At 41.7% G+C, this 2,651-nt stretch overlaps 1 protein-coding gene across 1 annotated transcript; it reads left to right on the top strand.

Moving 5' to 3' along the window:
- Positions 1 to 1,288: 1,288 nt before the first annotated feature.
- LOC108965737 lies at positions 1,289 to 2,275 on the top strand. Its single transcript, XM_018928331.1, has one exon. The coding sequence runs from the start codon at positions 1,387 to 1,389 to the stop codon at positions 2,155 to 2,157; it is 771 nt and encodes a 256-aa protein (XP_018783876.1). The 5' UTR covers positions 1,289 to 1,386; the 3' UTR covers positions 2,158 to 2,275.
- The last annotated feature ends 376 nt before the right edge of the window (positions 2,276 to 2,651 follow it).

The raw sequence follows: 2,651 nt of genomic DNA, 5'->3' as shown, positions 1-2,651 counted from the left end.
TTACTTGCGATTCCGCTATGACCCGGTACCCATAACAGTCCAATCACAAAAACTAGCGACGTTAGACATCCTTCGACCAACCCTGAACGCACTGTGAATGAGTTCAAGGCTAGTATTGCCGTTCTGCTATCTAAGTGAATGGTCACCTCTCAGAAGGTGGACGCTCTCCGGAGCAGCAAATCTGCTGCTACCTTGATGGCTATAACCTCAGCTTGTAATACACCGCAGAAGTCTGAAACTTTAGTTGATAGAGGGCTCCCAGCAGTAGATCCCTCCACCAACCTTCCTTTGACCCATCCGTAAAGAAGCTTGCTGCCCCTCTCCTCCAATGGCTTCTTCCCACCCATATCTCCCTCGTCGGTATATGGGCAGAGAAGGAGCCGCCAGAATTCGATATGGCGACTCGCTGATCCAGATCATACGGTATGCAATCAAAATTTGTGAGGATATCCAAGTGTTCAGATACGCGTTCCTTTAAGGATCCAGATTCTCTGAGCCCGATATACAAACATACACCTTCCAATGTCCACGGGCGTTATGTTCAAAATTGCATTAAGCAATGGGTGCATTATATAAAGTATATGTTTATATAAGATTGCTTCTATTTCGATCCTCAGGTCACGTTTACACCATAAATTATTTCCTTGGTTTTTTTTGTAAGTTGCAAGAGTATAAAATGTTCGGTTGCACCTGAACATAGCCCTTCCTTACTTGTTTTTTATATTGAAATAGATCTATTAGAAACAATAATCAATTAAAACTGCTATATTTTCTTTAATATAAAATTTTTTTAAATTTGAATTAATTTTTCTAACAAATGTAATAAATATTTCTGTAAAATGATTAGTAAATATTAAGAAATAAAATAATAGAAGAAATGAAGAAAAAGGGACATAATACAATTTTCAATGCYCACTGAACAAGGTCATAGCCGCTGATCTTGTACTAGTACAAATAATAAACATGCTGCCATAGGTCATTTCAAAACAGGCTCACACTACCATGACTGGAATGCCAAGAGTGACGAACACCTCTGCGCGATGTTGTTATTTACAACAAAGGTAAAATTCATTCATGTCGCTTGGCGCTGAAGTGGTGTTGATGTCCCTATGCGATTCCCACTGGATCTTTCAGCTGTCGGCCGACTACTTATGCTTGCAATTGCAATGAATAAAAAATARATGAGAAAAGCAAAGTTCTTTAAGAAAGATAACGAGTAGGCGCATTCTTTGCGGCGAAGAATGTGTGTATACWTGAGTCGATGGAGCGCATATAAAAGGAGCCCCAACCTTGGTGGACGGCATCAGAACACAAGCAAGCGAGTGCTGGTAAACATCTATTACTAGCGCTACTAAACTATCGACCACCTAGCCTGCCCTCATCGCCATGAAGTACTCTTACGTAGTCTTTATTTCAACCTTCGTACTGGCCGCATTTTCGTATGTAAGAGCTAACGATAATGCTGTAGCTTACGTCGCCACACCACTGCTACGCACGTATCCGTACGTTTACAGCGCGCACAGTTCTTCCCTCGTCACACCCACTCAACAGCAATATCACACCCAGGATGGCTTGGGACAGTACGCGTATGGCTATGCAGARCCTCATTCTACGAAGCAGGAGGTGCGCTCACTGGACGGCATCACACGTGGCTCATACAGCTATCGCGACGCTGCGGGAAAATTACAAACTGTAGACTATACAGCAGATGACAATGGTTTTCGTGTTGCCGCTACAAATCTGCCTATCGCCGTCGCCGATGACCAGTCACTTCAGCAGCCCTTTCGTGGGAGGGCCACGTCAGGCGGAGTTGCCATTACCGCCGGCGTTGGAGCAGCCAGTGACGTTCACCTTGCAGGTCATAAGGAGGCTTTATTGCGCCTGGCAGCGGGGGGCATCCTTAGCGGCGAATCCTTTTCAACCGGGTCAGATACTCGGTCTGTACAATTGTCTCAGCCCGTGGATGATACAATTACCGTGGCCGCTGCAAAGACGCCTCAACTAAGCTCACATAATCCTGAGAAACAACTGCAAGAAATTAATCAACAAGGACGTATTTTTACACCGACAATTTTCCCTGGCCRAGCTGCTATTCGAACAACTGTCATTCCAAGTGTTTACAATTACGGTTATCCGTGGAGATACTTTTACTATTAGAAATATTCGTTTATCGAAATGTCTAATATACCAAYAATATGCATATAAACGATCCTTTAAAAAATGTAAACAATTTTCGTAATTTTTCAGAATAATAAACTTTTATTTAATTATCTAATTTGTATTGGAAAAATTTTCCCAATTTCACTCTCGAATGAGGAAGTTCTTCAGTGCTCAATATTGGTACGATTTACTAACGGCTCCTTCGTCCAAATCTTTAAGAATTATTTCCCAAAGACCTGTGTAAATTTTCATGAAGATCGGTTGAATAGTTTTCGAGAAATCTTGCCAACAAACTTCAAAAKCAYAGTTTMRASGAAAACGCGTTTAAAAACGACTTGGAAATTTAGGACTATATTCYAGAGGTGTTGTAACTTGACGAGCCGARTCGATTTAGCTATGTCTGTCTATCCATCTATTCGCGTATCTGTATTTACGGGAACTGGTTCCACAGTTTTTGAGGTATAATTTTGAAAATTTCCAACGGTCCTTTT

This window comes from Bactrocera latifrons, unplaced genomic scaffold, assembly GCF_001853355.1.
Source record: "Bactrocera latifrons isolate USDA-ARS-PBARC rearing strain unplaced genomic scaffold, ASM185335v1 scaffold_147, whole genome shotgun sequence".
Lineage (NCBI taxonomy): Eukaryota > Metazoa > Arthropoda > Insecta > Diptera > Tephritidae > Bactrocera > Bactrocera latifrons.
The sequence above is the reverse complement of the archived record's forward strand: the minus strand, read 5'-3'. Positions and strand labels throughout refer to the sequence as shown.